Source organism: Neltuma alba, unplaced genomic scaffold, assembly GCF_004799145.2.
Source record: "Neltuma alba isolate B1F8T4 unplaced genomic scaffold, ASM479914v2 tig00012835_pilon, whole genome shotgun sequence".
Classification (NCBI taxonomy): Eukaryota; Viridiplantae; Streptophyta; class Magnoliopsida; order Fabales; family Fabaceae; genus Neltuma; species Neltuma alba.
This window is the reverse complement of record NW_021637224.1, coordinates 133,342-149,315: the sequence shown is the minus strand read 5'-3', so window position 1 is coordinate 149,315 and position 15,974 is coordinate 133,342. Positions and strand designations below refer to the sequence as shown.

Genomic DNA, 15,974 nt, shown 5'->3' with positions numbered 1-15,974 from the left:
TGGGAATGATCAAATTCACCTGGATGCTAAAGACTAAACTCATTCGTTCATCTCTGCAGAAGCCAGCTGAACAATATTTAGAATAGGCTAAATGAAAAGACTTGTATATTATGTCAGTCTAGTTTTCAACTTCCTAGCAAACCCAAGCCAGCATTGAAGTAGGCCTAGCAACGTCATAGCTGCTAGGGACCTAGTTTGGTTGTGTCGTAACGAGCAAATAGATGAACCCCTTATTTTAATTACCACTGACAATGTCATAAGGGCTTTTGCTAATATGGACAGGAAGAATTATTTCAGTTGACCAAGAGAGACATTCATCAAACTGGGTTTACAGTTGAAAATGACAAAAGAGTGAAAACATGAATAAATAAAATATCAAACGAAAATTAAAACGGAAAACCCTGATAGTTAATACGCACAGTAGCTTTCGCATGATCCCATGAAGTATGCTGTGAAGAAGCATGGTTCGTTCCCTTCCGTGACTTATACAGTGGCACTTGAGGAGAGAGTCCCTCTAAAGATGCAGCCAACTCTATATATTTCTGGTGGGAAAAAGTTCCAGAATAAATGAAGCATATCAACCACGTAAGAAAATGGGAAACAACATCCTAAATATGATTAATATGTTTACCTGGCAATTTCGAAGGCACTTTGCCTCTCTTTTGGGTTAACAGTCTGACCAACCCAAATAAACACTTCCCCATGCGTATCAAGGATGAGCATATCCTCAGTTAACAGATCATCTTGGGAGAAGTTGTAAATCTCCTCAACCTGCAGAGGAAAAATACAAAACACATTTAGAGATCTACAAAGGCCAATTACAAATTACAGATTCTTGGCTAGGAAATTGACATAATGAAGTTGCAGGACACCAACTCACCTGGAACTTTCCTGGCGAATCCACGTTGGAAAAGAATGGTTGGAACAAGGAAACAGCTCCATCAGCAATGCCAGTGTCCTTAACATTTTATCCAGAGAAGTAAAAAGGAAAGAATGCTACCTTTGTTAAGCGAGAAAGTGAACAAATGTGGATCCCTGACGGTGTCATTAGTGACTTTTTGCTGATATAACTTTGTTTTCCTCCCAGTGCAGACCAGAAGGCTGAGCTTTCTGTTCCTTCTTTAGCATGTTTTAAAGCAACTCCTGGCTGAAAATCCCATAACAGGTGATATTATGTACAATAAGATAGGGCCAATCAAAATCATGATTTTGCTCAGTTGTAAGAAATGCAAAAGGGGGGAAAGCTGTCAGGTCAAGTCAGTGTGCTTGACTTGAAGCAATGCGTGCAACAAAAGTACCTAGTCTAAGATTCATGCATATAAGAATCAAAATCTCTTTCTAAAAGGGTCGATCTATTCGAGACATTAAAGTAAACGCATACTCAATTTTATCAGTGGTGAAAACAATTTGGTCATGTGCTAAGTGCTAACTTCTTACCATAACGCTTGAAGAACTTGGTTCTTTTTTAGATGACACTAGTTGGTGTTCCAAAGAATTTTGGTAAGCAGAATGTACCTTCAAAAAGTCTGCAACTTTTGCAGCCACCTCTGCTGCTCAAAAGAAGATTGATTTCCCCATGCCAAAGGTAGATTGTTGAGCCCGATTGCAGGAGGAAACACCAGTAGAAATTTAGTGATGTTGCCACCTGAACAGAACAGCATGCTTGGTCTGACGCAACCAGAAGTGACTGGTAGAAAAATATAAGCCCCAGAAAAACAAAAAGACGGTGAACAAAAATGAAGCATTGAATGGGTGCATACTGCATCAACTTGCACCGCTTTATTATAATTCGAAGTTCCAGAAGCTTGAATGAGCAATACACTCTGCTGTATATTCTCGTCTGCCAATCCTTCGTCAGCCATTAATTGTTTGTAAGAAGAGCTCAAACCTCCCTAAAACATAGATAATTCAGTTAAAATGGATAGCATCACATGTTTAGAGTTTAGACTACATGCATTCTCAAAAAACACTTCCGGAGTAATGACACGGTACCTTAAGGACCACCATAGGCTGAAAAAGAGCAACAAACTGCGGTGGCTCTTTGCCTTCAAATATGCGACCCTGCGAGAAACTAATTCAATTGCAGACCATTTCCAAGCACTTTCCCAATCTGACAACGTGATAACGATACCTGAACAGGTCTACCCTTGAGGGAATTGAACATTGTGTTGGCCAACTGACTTGCCATCCTTTGATCTTCCTGAGTGGGAATTGTAATAAATATAATTTGTATGTAGCCATCAGTTCATCAATATTTCAGCCAACGAAAGCAATTAGCAAAAGAAGTTTACGAATCTGAAGACGTTCCCATGCCCTTTATATTGTTTAATCTCAACTCCAACCAAATGCGATAAGAGATTACTTATTCTTTCGTACAGATAAGTACTGTGGGGGAAAAGAGACTTTGAAAAACACGTTAAAAAAACACTAATAGCAGTTATTCTACAGAAAAGTGTGATTGCACAGTTTATTGATCATGGTAAGCAAAAGCTTTTATCCAAAGTGGCTATAAATCGGTAGCACAACAATGGACGATCATTTATGTGTACAATCTACGAAAAGGTATTCAAGTGCTTACAATCTAAGATGATCATTTATGGTTGGATTGATGTGTAAGACATTAGATATGTGGATCAAATAATCAGTGCAAAAATGTAGCAGCAGCTTAAAGAATAGAGTTGGTATAATCTAAAGATATTATCTGCTTAATACAATTATTCATGGAAAAAAATTCCTTTAAATTTACACAAGTTCTTAATTCACAACACTCAGCGCAGCCATGTAAGTTTGAAAAGTGATAGACAATGGTTTGCTAAGTTGTCTCATATCTTTAGGGAAAAAACCAACTGCTACTTTGTTCGTGAATTGAAAGGTGATACATATTCAATTTAGGTTGAAACTAATTAATATTGAATCAAAAATTATAAAAACCGAATCCTATTTTTTTCCCCGTGTGTGTGTCAATGCAGAGCAAAGGTTGATCACTTCAGTCCAGTATCTATTGCTTCCAGTAAACGAAAACAATAGACATCATCGTCTATCCCCTTGTATGACTGAATCAGCATTTAAAATATCAGTGTATATCACTTAAACGTTGCTTTTACGGCCAACCAAATCCTCGTAAAATGGAAGATATTTGCTCAAGTACGGTCGTTTTTGGTCAATCTTAAGATCCCTTGATTAAAAATACTAACAAGGCTTAAGTGAATGTCACGAAATATTACACTTCCATTCTATATTTTGAACTGATATTGGAATAACAGAAATTACCTCAACGCTGTCTTTCCCTAACCAACAGCACAAAAAGTAGTCTTCCTTCCTCTCACCACCGTGGTAGGTGTACAGTACCATGTAGCAATCCCCGCTGTAAAATTTACCTATATCCCCCTTAGGTAATGGATCCTTATCACCTCCATCAATCCGCCATACCTGAAAAAGTGAAATAATAGTATTTTCAAGAGACGGATTAAAAAAATAACATGTATTCGCACACGCACACACCCCCCTAAACAACTAACCTCCAACTTTCCACCTCCTTCGAGTAGATGAGGAATTTCCTCATTTACAGCTGTGTTTTTGGCCATTCCTTTGATGCCCATGCCTTGTTGCTTCACCAAAGCTAGTAGTAAACAAAGTACCATACTTAGTATGCCTAGTGAGACACAATGGCACGAGTCATGTTTCAAGTGGGAAGAAATGATATTCACCTGCAACTTTTCCCCTTCCTTCCTCAGCACCCGTAGTAGCAGTTCCTGTTGGCCAAGAATCGAAGTTGGATTTGAACTCATGTGTCTCAAAACCTTGAATTACTCTGGTTATCTTCGTCGATTTTGGCCTGTTGTGACTCACAACAAACTCCTGCAGCCAATAGGAAAGATAAGGAATCCATGTTCAACTGACATATGAAGAGTTACAAGTTATAACGTCAATACCTCAACTGCTTGACAGGCTGATTTTCTTTCTTCAACTTGTGTTACCCGGCCAACCCAAAGAAATACCTCTGCCCCACAGTCCAGTATATAGCATTTCTTGTTCTCCAATAGTGATTTAGACAATTCACCTTCTACGGGGTTGACCTCGCCATCAACAATGCTGCGAGGACATTTCATACGATAGTTACGACCAACCAACTATTTTTGTCTTTTAAAAATGGAAACTATCGACTTCCATCTATGATCCTTCTGAAACAGATCTTTGAGGGAATGAGGGAAGGGATGAGAAGAAATCAACATACTTATAAAGTTGAGCTGGAATGGCCTCCGGAATTATGTCATCCTCACAGATAACCTTCTTTCCAATGGGAGCAAAACCACCAAAGAGGACCCAAAATTCACCAGAGTCTGACTCAGTGTCCAACCTGCCATCATCTGCAGGGTGGAATAGATTTTAGACACATTTAGAAACAAAGTAAGAATTACGTCCACAGAATAGAAATGTCAAATTATATAAATTCTACCAAAAAAATGTGTCCTCACCAACAATTGCAACGTCACACTTCCCTTCGTGATACTTTTCCTTCAGAAACTGAATTACTTCCAAAGCCTTAGCTCTCTCTTGAATATTGGAATTTGCACCATTGAACTGATAAATTTTGTTCTGAGTGTCTAGGATAAAAACATCATCATGATTGAGTGACGAACGTGCGAAAGGTACCTGCGCAAGCAACATGTAAAGTTACATGTTCATTCAATGAATGTTCACTGGATCCATGAAGCTAATGTCTGGGGGAAAATATGCCTGTTTCATCCTGACAACTCGCTTTCCCTTGCATATGTACAATCGTGTTTCAAACTCTTCTTCTTCAGGTTTTCTAAATCCAGAAGCAACACCCCCCTCTAATGGTATGATACATGGTTTAAAGTATGACAAGAACTTGTCGGATTCATGGCCTTGGATTTCCCTGTGCTGCACTGCACGTCCTCCAAGAGCAGCATCAAGTTCAACAGTTTTGATGGCTGCTGTTCCAGCCTCATCCTAGAGAAAACCGTTATATCAAGAAATAATATTCTTTTGTCACCTATAATGGATCAGGTAATTTAAAACAAGCAGGTGAATCATGTATTTAAGACAACCTCAAACGAACTTTACTAGGCTCACCTAACATTTTACTTAGGCTCACCTGACTTGTGTCCTTTCCAATCCAGAAGTGTATATCATAAAAGTAAGTGCCTCCTTTTGCTTGAGTTGTCTGAAAGTAAGCATATAAGAGAACCGACATAACGAGGGGAAAAAACTGAAGATGTAAATCAAACATGCCAAAAGGTTAGTAATTGTGTTAGAGGCTTTCCTTATATGATATAGACATAATGAAAGTTGCACCCTTCCTCGTTCTTCATGTATTTAGTTTGTGAGTGTGCTTTGGCCTAGTGTGTCTAAGATGACAATTACCATGACAATGTGGACCGAATCTCCAATATGGTAAACAGAGATCATGAACCATGCATCTATAGAGCATTCAGCATCTAGTCATGCAAGATGATGATGAACAATACTAAATAATAAGAACATAGTCAATGCATCAGATTTAATGATACTCACCTGCAATATGAGATACGAATCACCCATGTAGAATTTCCCATATTCGGATTTAGGCAAAGGAACTGGCTGAAAATTCTCGATCCTCCATATTTCAGTTCCTCTTCATGAAGTTAAGTATAAAACCACTCAACGTGGACTCAATATACAAGAAGATAACCAAGAAAATCATATAGCATGCGAAGATCAATTACATACAATTTGGCTGTTCTATGAAGTAAATTTTTCTGTTGTTTTCGTTTTTCACACCTAATTTATTCGAGAAGCATAAAGAATAGATCGGATCACAATTTATATTCAAATGCACTTGATATATTAAGGATACGATTTTAGACCCACTCCCTGAAAGGCAGGATCTAAAATTTTAGTTGAGCTAGACATTGCTGAAATTCCTTCTTAAATGCTGTCTGTACAAGCAAGCAACACAGTGGATGCAAATTTCTGAGTAGCTCACTGCATAGAAAATACAATATTATCAGATATAATAAGGAATATATAAGCATGGAAAAAAAAAAAGCGTCCCTTTTTAGCGAAATTGCAAATTCTTTGACACCGCCATACACGCTTCTGCAATGATTAAAAAATATGTGGAGAACAGCCGCAATAACAGGTATTTATTTCCCTAAACAAATTTTGCTACGCCTTCAGTAGATACCAAGGCAACATATATAAATGCATGCAGGCGCGGAGTCACAGAACAAATTAAGAAAAAAGAAAAGAAAAGAAAAGAAAAAAAAGAAAGGGCAATCCAAGAGCCAAATCACTGTAAAACAAACAAAAAAAATCATAGAGAAAACTAATGACCAGAAGAAAGCGGTAACTAACTGTGAAATACCATTTAAGTTATCCAATATCTTCCGGACTCGGATCAACGTGCGATTATAATGCTGGTCATACAATGCTCAGTATATTGAATCATACAATAAAAAGTGCAGCAAGAGATGATCGAATTTCAGCTGTATTGAGAATCCGCGGAACTGATATGAATAACGTGTTTAAGGATATACCGAAGGAGAGGGATTGACGCACCTTTGATCTCTCGCTGTGATTATGAGTGGAGAGCTCAGAGGCAGGAGATAGAGAGGAGAGGAACATGCATGAAAAGAGAGATGAATTATTGCAATGCCTGTGACATTGTTCTCTCTCTAAAGTAACTTTTGAGGCTTTTGAGATCGGTTGAGAGAGGGAGGGCGCAGAAAATGAAAAGAAGAGGGGGCATGGATGAATTATGGCGACGAAAGGTTGGGGAAAGGAGAAAGGCAGAAAGCAAAGAGAAGATACCGTTGGGAGGAGAGAGGATTTTGGAGAGAAAAAGTCCTTGTTTAAAGGCAACGATCCGCTCACCTTGGCACCGGGCATGTTGGCCTTTATACGTTGCCTTTGCTTAGATGGACGAAATTTTACGTCTTTTCCTCCTTTTGTTTTATTTTTTATTAGATAATGTTATTTCCTTTTTCTCACATAAAAACGTTTAGGAGTGTTTGGATGGAATCAAAACTATGATTTTAAAAGTTTACGAAATAAATATATGGAGGAGTTTGTCTCTTTTCACAAAAAAATCTTCTAAGAAGCATTTTTGAGTGCTTTCAAACACTTCTTAATCGCTGCAATGACGGTGCGCTGCGCGTAACAAGTTTAAAGAAATTATGAATTCTTAATAAATGTTATTGATTGATTGTGATTGTAATGTATTTACAATCAAATCAATCAATTATCATGCAAATCAAATCTCTAATGGCTCCTTCTGGTGGTTATCAGATGCATGGCTGGTTCACATGCTCCACGCTTCTTTTATTTCTTTGTACATCTGGATCATGGGTGGCAAGGTTAAATGAAGGGTTGTCGCTGTTTAATACAATTCGTATTGTTTCAATGATTCAAAAATAAATATTTTCTGAAGGTGAAAAAAAAATATTTTCAGGAACATAAGACCCGCTAATAGTACACTGTAATTAGTTTTCTTTGGCGGCTGTATAGCTTGGTTGAAACCATCCATCTTCATGTCCTCTCGCTTCATTATTGTTGGTTTTTTTTCCTAAAAAAATTGAAATATGGAGAAAATTCTGATGTCTCAGCCGTTTATAGTGATATTTAAGTCCATGGAAGTCTCAATATATTGACTTTCCTCGCTTGATGGTTGACAAGAATGAAATAAAATGTATGGAACTTCAGGAAATTCTCTCGGGATGTCCCCCCCCCCCACCTTTTTAAGGTTGAAAATTCTATCAATAATTATCATATCAAAACTCCCGTTCCTGCTATCATCATTAAGCTAGAGCTTGTAACAAACGGAGTAGCGGGATTAGCGCTTAGAAGGCTGAGAAAAATTATACACCTTCAGTCTTTAATATAAAAGCTAATTTAATTTTTAATTTGATTCTAAATATAAAATTTCAATCTACTTTACCTCTCATATTTATTTATTTTTTTCAAAACAATAATTATAATGGTTGCATATATTAAAGTTCAACCAAGTGATAGTTTTAGCTAATACATAATTAACAAGGATATTTTAGGAAAGATAACATATAATTATTACATATAAGTGGCCTAACAAACTTTCTTAATTTACTCAAATTAATCAATTAGCTCTTATATTAAAAACCGAAAGTAATAATTAAGACTATACATAATGTCAGGTTCAGTTAACTTAATTCATGGAAAAGGGTCAAATGGTTTATTCATCGTTGTGATTATTGTGTAAAAGTGGCATGTTTATGGGAACATGGACAAACCAATAAACACCGACGCTTGAACTCAATTTGGCACGGTGGTATGGCCTCCTTCAATTCTATCACGTACTTCACTCATCTTTTGAAATTAAACAAATTATGATCATGTCATTAGAATTAATGCACATACGCTACATGAAGAATAATCACGCAGATATAAAATATAAAAAATACAATGAATTCAAGCTTTCACGAATTATGAACATTATAAATTGTTTTGAAGATTCCGTGGTGAGCAGACTTCTGGCGGCTGAACATCGTAATCTCTCCATGATCAATCAATTCTTTGCCTGAAGGGTTTTGATAAAAGGCGGCAGCTTTTGAGAGTGAAGATCATGTGTGATCGTGGCGTTTCTGCTTTTGCTCTCACTCATTGCAGCAACACTGCCCTACACCATTCCCTAGCCTCGTGCGTCATCTTGTACTTATTTAAATCCCATTGGTACCTTTTACAAAAGTGAGGAATTGATAAAGTTTTTTTATAAAAAAAGTAAAATTACATGTTTCATTTTCATATTTGTTCTTGTTTTCCGACCCTTTCACTGTAGCTATAGTTTTCTCCGACGAAGACTTATCAAGGCAGTGACACATCCCTTGCTGAGATTATATTTATTCTATTTTATTTTTTAAACTTTCTAATTGAAATGACCAAACTGACATTTGAGAGGGGTGCTCCTTTCTAAAGTTTACTTCACATTCTCCGGTTTTCCCTTTTAAACTAGCATGTGCAGTTAAGAAAATAATTCTCACTTTATTGCAGTTAAGATTCCCTAAAAGGATCTCTTTTGAATAAAATAGAATTGTTTTCCACAAAAAGATTATGGATGACCTAATGGTGATTTTTTTTTTTAACATAGGGCCAAGCATGGGCTCAAAAAAAAGAATTTTCTGTGGGCTAATCGAAGGCCCCTCCTCCTCCAAAAGGGTCACACATTCTAGATGAGGGGTCATCCAAATCACGAGGTTGTTTGCCATATCATGTGTGATTTTTGCTAGTCGGTTTGCACACCTGATTGTGTCTCTAGATGCGTATTTGAGTTGCAGCTCCCACTCCGGGAAAATCATGCTACGAGCCACATTGATTTCCTCCCTGAGTGGGTGGCTCGAGTCTCCATCCCTCATGATTAGATTATAGACCTCCATAGAATCTATATATACTATTACTCTCTCTAGTCCATATTGCCGACAACACTGGAGACCTTGTATTAACGCGAGAAGTTCTGCAGTGGTGCTGTGTGCATATTCCAGTTTGCATTGGTATCCAACTATGCACTGTCCGTGAGAATCTCGAATTATACCTCTACCTGTTGCTTTCTGCTCATTGTTTACAGATGCGTCAATGTCTAGTCTGAAGTAACCTAGTGGTGGTGTTTTCCAAACAATTTCCTCTTGATCACTAAAGTTGAAAACTTGATGTTTGTATTTCCCATCGCGTTGTCCTCCATGAGGTGGAAGATGGTTTTATGGAAAATTTCTTTCGCTTCCACTTGTCTACCTTCCATGACCTTGCAACATTGGTTTTTCCGTAGAAGCCAACATATGGTATGAAAGACTTTAATCCAAGGCTACCTTGTAAATCATGGGGTCCCTAAGCTCTGGGTCATGTTCCTTTTAAGCCAAACCTACAAGTCAGAAGAGAAAAAACTAAATCTAGCGTTAGGTTTAACAATTTGTTCCTAGACATCTTGTGCTATTTCACAATCACGAAGTATGTGAAGAATCGTTTCCTCTCTTTGACATTTGAAGGGACATTGATTATTTTCGGTAATTTCTCTGTTAGCTCTGAGAAGGTTTTTAGGAAGCCTCTCTAGGAGAACCTGCCACATAAAGAATTTAACTTTCTCTGGGATCGGCAGCCTCCACACTTTTTCCCATGAAAACCTTCCCGTCTGACCTTTATGCGTAGTGATCATTTTATAACCTAATGGTGATTTTAAGCTCTTCCGATTCAACATGAACCTGGGCATTGGGGTAAGGCGGAGAGGGTTCAAGCTTTCTATTGGGCTTATGAAAAAACCCACACCTTGTTTTTGACAAAACCAGAAAAAGTCTTCGTATTGCTGGCCCAATTTACACCTAATTACTCCGGGCGTTAAATAGGCAAGTTAAAGTTTCCTATTGTGTTGTAAAATAAAGCATATTTATGGGTTCATGTGAAATTGATCGTTGTCAGAAAAAATAATTACTTCATGAACGCACAAAATAGGTAGAACTTTTGTTTTTTGACAACATAAAATGGGAAACTTTTTTTTTTTTTTGTGATAGGGATAAAACAAGAAACTTCAACGTGGTCAATTAATGCTTAGAGTGATTAGATATGAGCTGGAGAAAGTTAAAAAATATAGAAAAAATAACAAAAAAAAGACTGTCGAAATAAAAAAAATTATAAATAAGAATCCATAACAATATTAGTATGTGTTTTGATAACAATTTTTACAAATCGGTCTTTGTATGCAATTTTTTTATTTTAATGGTCTTTTTTGGCCATTATTTCAAAAATTTAATAGGGGTTCACGATAAAATTACTTTTTTTTTTTTACACCTGTCAATTTCACACGAACCCGTGAAATAGGGACTCTTTTTTTTTTTTTTGTTGCCCCTGATAGATGCGGGGACCTCCAACTTGCCAAATTAATGTTTGGTTAGATGTAGTTTTTTTTTTTTTGGGGGGGGGGGTAATCCATCACTGGTCTGCGGCACCGTGCTTCATTTAAAAAAAAACTGCCTCTCTCGGCTCTCTTTCTTCTTCAAACTGCAGGACGGCAGGAATTGAAAATTATCGACAGCGTGGCAAATCAAGTGAAAATCTGTTCCTTGTGGAAGAAGAACGCAGAATTATTCAAGGATAGCTTGGACCTTTGCCAGCAACCCCTGGACCGTTAAGCCAACCGCCGCAGCCGTGCGTTCCAATCTCACCGCCGGCTTATTTTGCCGCCATTATTTCTGCACTTGATACTGCGTCTTCGTCCGAGTCCTTGGACCCAACGGCAGTTTCCGCATTCTTCTTGGCTATCGACCTTCCTCTGGTGCAACCCGCTGGAATGGCTCCCGCAAGGGCGAGTGATGCTGTTGAAGTGTTGTTCGAGGTCGTGGAGAGGGAAAGTGATTTCGTGCATATGTTCCACAGTCTCACTGCAAAACTCAACACTCGATCCACTTTTTGTTCTCCTCATTTGAGACATCGGCTCTTTCACCGCCCATTAGCGTCGTGCACATCCCCCTTGGCGGTTAATCCCGGTATTGACGTGTAACCGTGCAAAAGTGCTTTCGGAAATACATAAATTAATTGATTCCCAGTTCTCGGCACTTACAAGGCATGTTCTTAAAATTACTGAAGCTATTACTAGGCACTTGCAGTAGCTTTTGTCTATTTTAACTTTTATTTTACTTGCATTATTGCATTCTAGAATTACTTGATTTGCAGGAATGTTGTAACTTATTCTGTCATTGAAAACATCCTAGGTTGCCTTATTTAGTTTTCTATTTATATATAATCATATTGATGATGATGCCTATCCTCGGTTGTTGTACTTTTCCCCTCTTTCAGTGATAATATATATACACATGCTAAGAAAAAAGAAGGTGGATGATGCTGTGAATCAACAGTGAAATTTCCTACTGCGGCGGATATATACATATAGAAAGGGAATATTATATTACTTTCTTGGACAACTTTTACCCATGAGTCAAGCCGGAATAATTCGTTCTTTTTTCTTGCAGAAAACTTGAATAATCTATTCCTTTTCTCTGAGAAAAAAGTTGGAATAATTTATTTATTCTTTGCCTTTCTCGGTTATTCATGAAATTAACTATATATACAATGGATCCTCGGTGTGAGCCAAAATCCCAACAATCTCAACTCTGCACACCAAACGCTCATTTACATCCTCCCATATATCTCTTTCCATTATGTCAGCCCCCTCAAACCCCCAGTCGCAGCAGCCTCTTGATGACCAAGTGAAAAGTAGCCAAACTTCCCAAAACGGCTGCCACAAGGTCACTTTTGGAGACGTCTGGTCACGCATGTGGACGTCAAATGATTCTAATTCTAGCATTATTATGAACTCTCCAGTCCTATTATTTCAAATATGGTTTGGTCAAAATGTGTATCCTTACCTGACCCCAATGCGTATATTTTTGTTCGTCATCAGCCTCATAAGCTCCTTGTTGGCTTTTGGAAGCTTCACACAGACCGAGTTCTACAAATCAAGTGATTATCTTCTCCAGCTTCTCTTTGTGGCCGCATTAGTAGGGCACACACTCTGTCTGATCTTCATTTTGTTCTTCAGATTCTGCAGTGTGGGTCCCCACCATTACGTGTTAAGATCTCTCGGAGAAGTGGTGGTTCTTGTTGTTGTGTCTTGTCTGATGTTGGCAATCGGACACAATCATCGTCATGGGTCGGACGAGGTTGCGGTATTGGTGACGGTCGTTGCCATGGACGTTGATGCGGTTTGTCTGATCAGTCTGCTTACGCCCGACCATCATTCCTCTCTGTTGGAGGCCATCGTTACGTTAACGTTGCACTTGGTTGGCCTGTTGGGAAGCAGCAATCTTAGAATATTTGCGATGTTTTTGGTGTTTCTGATACTGCTCGTCAAGAATTTTCAATGGCGACACGTGGGAGATGCTCAAAATGATCAGCATTACTTGATTTGGGATGCCCAAGAAGCTGTTTGATCTGCATAACTTGTTTCCCATTTAAATTTATTGAACATCTATCACTGATAAATAGATGGTGTGTAATTTCCTTTCCTTTCTCTGTTTTTCTAATGCTATTCGATTGTAAATAATATGTAAATAACAAGATTGTGTGTTGGAATAATTTTACGTTTCTCTTTATAATTTTATATCTCGAGGGCTTTCTTGCATGTTTTACTTTTGGGTACCCAATGTGCTTCGTAAAATTTAAGTTGTTTTAACCTGAAAAATTAATGTCAATCAAAATCATTTTGCCAGTGTGCATTTTTATTTTTTATTTTTTTTACATTTCCGTTCTTTTTTTGAAAGCAAAATAATACTAAATCTACTTAACATAATCGCGCCATTAAATGTGTAACATTGTAAAATTGTATTAGTTCTTACATGCACCTTTGTTTCCATTTCAATAGTTGAAAATTGATTATAATATTAGTACACTACAAGTATATATGAATATATTTTTATTTTATCTTTTTGGCCAGCTAAAAACCTTCACTTTAATGGTTAAAAAATAAGCATAATTTTACAATACAGACGGTGTCCTTATTTACCTGTGTCGTTTACTCCATATTCTCGCTCTCTATATACCATGTGTGTATAAGGTAATTTATGGGGCGGAAACACCGGGAAGTGAATAATTGGAGTGTGTTCAAAATTTCTAAAAATTTCATAAAGTAATCACTTTTAGTTTAGTTTTCAGTTTGAAAAAGCTCTTCAATAGTCCGTTATTGTTTTCCATTTAATAGTTATATTTTATTTTACGTTCTATTTAATTTTAACAACTTTTGAAAATTAAAATAATCCAAATATGGATATAATGACTATTTTTAATGGAAAAAGTAGCAGGTAAATATGAGAGCACATATGGCTGCATATTATTATGAGTCTCATGTTAGGAATTTTTACAAGTGTTATGTAATTTATAAATTCAAGGAGCTCATAACAATGTATTTCCTCAAGAGCCTATGTCCCTGGCAACTCCACACCACAATGCTTTACTTGGCTTTTTGCTGATCAAAACTCTCTATAGATAGCTCTTTTAGCGAGAGAATTTGCATTTGACCTTATAAAATCAAAGGCACATAGTTAGTAATTAGAAAATTATACGAGTCTATTCAAGCGAAGACGAATAACAGGAATAGCACTTGCCTAGTCTTTAAGCTAAAAGATTCCGCATATATGCTACCTACAATTCTAAACAATCCACCTCGATTCCTTTCCTTCAGTATTGGAAAACCAATAACAGACGCCTTTACTTTGAATATACCTGACTTCACAGTCCGGGCTACGTCAAATACAGAGACCATGTTGAAAAGGGTCCAAGATGCTTTTGAAAGCTATATATAAAGACCCGTTAAATGCAGCAATCTCTCACACAGCACGATCCAGTTTTGAGCCAAATCCGAACACCAACCCCAGCTAAAATGTGCTTGGCCTTCAGTAACAAACCACCATCACCATGGTGAGCAGAAGTAGGATCTGAGTCGCAGTTTTGGAATGGGTGGCATTGGGAATTGCTTCACGTCTTCGTGAAATACCAACATGGCCACTTGTGTGGTCATGGAGTTCAACGAGGAAGATTGGAACCAGAAGCTTAACTTCGTTTGAAGACCCCAATGCGTATATTTTTGGTTCCGCCTGATATTTTGCGGGTTCATTATCTGGTGTTAATAAGCAAGCATTTCATGGAGACTGAGTTCTACAAATCAAGTGAAATGACTTGTCAAATATCTTCCTCAAGAAATCTCCCTGCCGTGCAGAAATAGTGAGGAGATCGGTTCTTATACTCTGTACCCTCACGCATTTTTGTTTAATTAGGAGGTGAAAGCCAGGGGAGACACATGTACATAAATCTGCAAGTTGTGTAAATGGTACATGTGCCATGATTTGTTTGTACAAAGGGCAGGTGGATATTGATGAAAAAATAGTGAACATGATTTAAAAAAAAAAAAAAACCCTCTAGTTCATATACTCGAGATAACTCTTACATCAAGTTCTTCATGTTTGACTTTTTATTATGTTAAAGTTTTCTAATCATACATAGTTATGTGTCATTTTTTTAAAATATTACTCCTCCGGTCCTTATTATAAGACCCAATTTGACTTTTTATTTGGTCCTAATTATAAGACCCAATCCATTTGTCTCTTATATTTATGCATTTTTTTCCAAGATAATCCTTCTAATAATGATAGTTTTAGCCAATATACTTAATTAGCAAGGATATTTTAGGAATGACAACACTTATTTATTATAAATAACCAACTTAACTTACTTCCTTAATCTCCTCAAATAAGTCAATTGGGTCTTATAATTAGGACCGGAGGAGTATCATTTAATTATAAATTAACATGAAAATATAAAATATATAAATATGTGTGATTAAAAAACTTGACATAATGAATATAAGAAAATTCATTTCCATCCCTTGTTAATTATTCTTTTTTTAACATCTTATTCATTTCTGTCTCAACCTTTATCATATGAAGGGCAAGTTCAGGAAAAATATATAATGCCTTATATGTTATGCTCCCTCGTTCTCCCTACTTCTCTCGTCTCATGTTACTCGTTTCTCTCACTCCCAGTCTCTTATATTTCCTCATCTTCATAATAGATTTTTTCAGAAAGAATTGTATAAATAAATAAAAGAATTTTAGAAATCGACTTAGTTTTGGGGAGTTTAACCTTCGGAGAAGGGAAGGGAGAGATCTGATCTTTCGTTCGTTATTTTTTTTTTCCCCGGAAAAACAATCAAGGCAGATTGACCAACAAATCACAGACTTAAAGCATGTAATTGTCTGTCCTTGGTTCTTGCCCACGGAAAAGGCAAGAAACAAGAATATATCGCTTCAGTTTTCTTTGCTAGAAATGTAAGCTATGAATCCGCATCCTCTTTTTAGCCAATTCTCCTTTATTCCCTTCCTTCAATTGTTGATCTGGAATAACTATAAAAGCTTCGAATATACATGCCTTCATAGTGGGGGCTAAGCCAGACTCAGGTCATGTGG

General features: G+C 37.1%; 1 protein-coding gene and 1 pseudogene across 2 annotated transcripts; one reads left to right on the top strand and one right to left on the bottom strand.

Annotated features, from left to right (window-relative positions):
* Positions 1-631: 631 nt before the first annotated feature.
* On the bottom strand, positions 632-6,638 carry LOC114731459 (villin-3-like; annotated as a pseudogene).
* Positions 6,639-12,211: 5,573 nt separating this feature from the next.
* Positions 12,212-13,047, top strand: LOC114731466 (uncharacterized). Of its 2 annotated transcripts, none has more exons than XM_028918638.1 (2): positions 12,212-12,477; positions 12,566-13,047. In XM_028918638.1, the coding sequence occupies exons 1-2, from the start codon at positions 12,356-12,358 to the stop codon at positions 12,945-12,947; spliced, it is 504 nt and encodes a 167-aa protein (XP_028774471.1). In that variant the 5' UTR covers positions 12,212-12,355; the 3' UTR covers positions 12,948-13,047. The 2 variants fall into 2 exon arrangements, with proteins under 2 accessions (XP_028774471.1, XP_028774470.1); XM_028918637.1 differs by having other exon boundaries at positions 12,557-13,047.
* Positions 13,048-15,974: the final 2,927 nt, after the last annotated feature.

Excerpts from the sequence above, each read along its gene's own strand:
- LOC114731466 (XM_028918637.1), top strand. The coding sequence starts at position 12,356 with ATGGTTTGGTCAAAATGTGTATCCTTACCTGACCCCAATGCGTATATT. Across the intron at positions 12,478-12,556 it reads GACCGAGTTCTACAAATCAA|ATTCTGCAGTGTGGGTCCCC; the intron begins GTGATTATCTTC and ends TTTGTTCTTCAG.